The sequence below is a fragment of the Trichoplax adhaerens genome, genomic scaffold (genome assembly GCF_000150275.1).
Source record: "Trichoplax adhaerens TRIADscaffold_126 genomic scaffold, whole genome shotgun sequence".
In the NCBI taxonomy this organism is placed as follows: domain Eukaryota; kingdom Metazoa; phylum Placozoa; class Uniplacotomia; order Trichoplacea; family Trichoplacidae; genus Trichoplax; species Trichoplax adhaerens.
Window position 1 is genome coordinate 1 of NW_002061058.1, and position 1829 is coordinate 1829.

Sequence of the window (1829 nt, forward strand, 5' to 3'; positions counted from 1 at the left end):
TAGCTTTCAGAACAGCATATCATAACAATAAAATCCTGTAAATTTTCCACCAGAAAAAAATTTCAGTAGATAAACACTACATTACATTACCAAGTCATCTAAACTAGTAAAACATAGTTGTATTAATGTGAAGAATCATGCAGCCACCAAGCAGTGATTTTAAGGGCACTCAAAGGGATAAGCGGCATTTATTATGATGATGTCTATTCGTATTGTTATTTTAGCGGCGACAATAAGCTTAATGGTATTGTTTTATTGCTACAGGTGATCAAATCAGTTTTGATAGTAAGAAGATAATGGTGATGAGGTTAAAAAAGATGATTAAACCTAGAGAGGATATTTACTTAATCAAAGATGTTGGCCATATATTTAGATATAAGCGGATATATAATACAAAGCGAAATCAGTTGATTGATTCCTATTGTTGATTTTCTGCCTCCTATGATTGTAGTATAGTGGATATAATTAGTCAACTCGAGTTAATAACGTAAAATGGACAAAACTAAGATGAAAACTTTCCAACTGTGATCAAGAAAGTACAACGGCGATACACTGCTGCCATGCTATTGATGAAGATCAATCTATCAACGTTAAAACAAGCTACGAATTTATGACGTAACGGCATCATTTGGTTACTTATAATAACAATTTGTCATATGATCGTTAGCAATTTTCCCCGTATATATATTTTTTTAATTATAACCGATCTCTATGTATCTGTTGTGACTCATATCAAGATACTGCAGATTTTTATATACTTTACAGATAAAAAACGTTATTATTGAAAACACTACCGTACTGTAATTATTAAATAATCGCAGGAGATGATGATTATTCCAGTGCGTACTTAAAGCGATGGTCACAAGCCGCTTGGTTATAACAAATTGATCATATTTATAATTCATTACGGAAAATCATTTTTATGTATCGAAATAGAGACTAAGGCAGGTTAAGAATGACATTGAGGAACAGAGAGAGTAAAATGGTTGAACCTTCACCCATTATTACTGGTGTAAGTACACTTCAGAATAATAAAAGTCAACTATATAATGGTTATGGCCAACACTACCCTAGCAACCGGCATTATAGTGAATACGTCAAGGAAGTCAGGAAGTGGCAAGAAAGCTTTATCAAGCGTGAAAAGCAACAACTAAAAGAAAGTATAAAAAAAGTGCCATCCTGCTCAAATGATCGAATAGGTCAAGCTGATAATATTAATCAGTTTAATCGAACAGCAGCACTGAAGAGCAACTCGTATTCTTCGGTACTTTATAAAGGTAGGCTTCACAGTTTTATGCCTAGAAGCGATATTGACCGCTTGGATCCGCTCAGCCCACCTTCAACTTTAACTAATCAGAAAGAATTGCGACGTTCTATCATGGCTATGACGACACAAGGTAACCCACAATCTAATAATAACATCTCGGCTAAAAGTAATCATTACGGATCTAAAGCAAATAATTTTATGGTCCCAGTCAACCAGAGAAATGTATCTATACCCACTCTCCATTATAGTAGAGATAAAAGTAGTAAACGTCGATTATCACCTTTATTGATGATTACAAGAAGGCAGCGTCATCATAAAACTACTACTTCTACTTCGATTAAAGATCGTAAAAAAGTTAGTGATATTGAAAGTCACATCGATATGACTGTTAAATCATCTGATAAAAATCTCGATCAAGATAGGCAGCAACCGGCCAATCCTTTAACTAATGGAGAACAGGATTGTGGAACAATCACACACGATGACGAGCTAGAGGTTAATAATGGCAATTCGGATAGAAATGATGGTGACGATTCTAAAAAGAAACAGTTAGTTCAACCTG

General features: G+C 34.3%; 1 protein-coding gene across 1 annotated transcript in view; it reads left to right on the forward strand.

Moving 5' to 3' along the window:
• Positions 1-982: 982 nt before the first annotated feature.
• Positions 983-1829, forward strand: part of TRIADDRAFT_62548 (uncharacterized protein) — a gene marked incomplete at both ends in the record, with an annotated part of 2828 nt that continues 1981 nt past the window's right edge. Inside the window, one exon of the mRNA XM_002118480.1 lies at positions 983-1815. Within this exon, the coding sequence (XP_002118516.1) occupies positions 983-1815 (833 nt within the window). The remainder of the gene's footprint in view (positions 1816-1829) is intronic.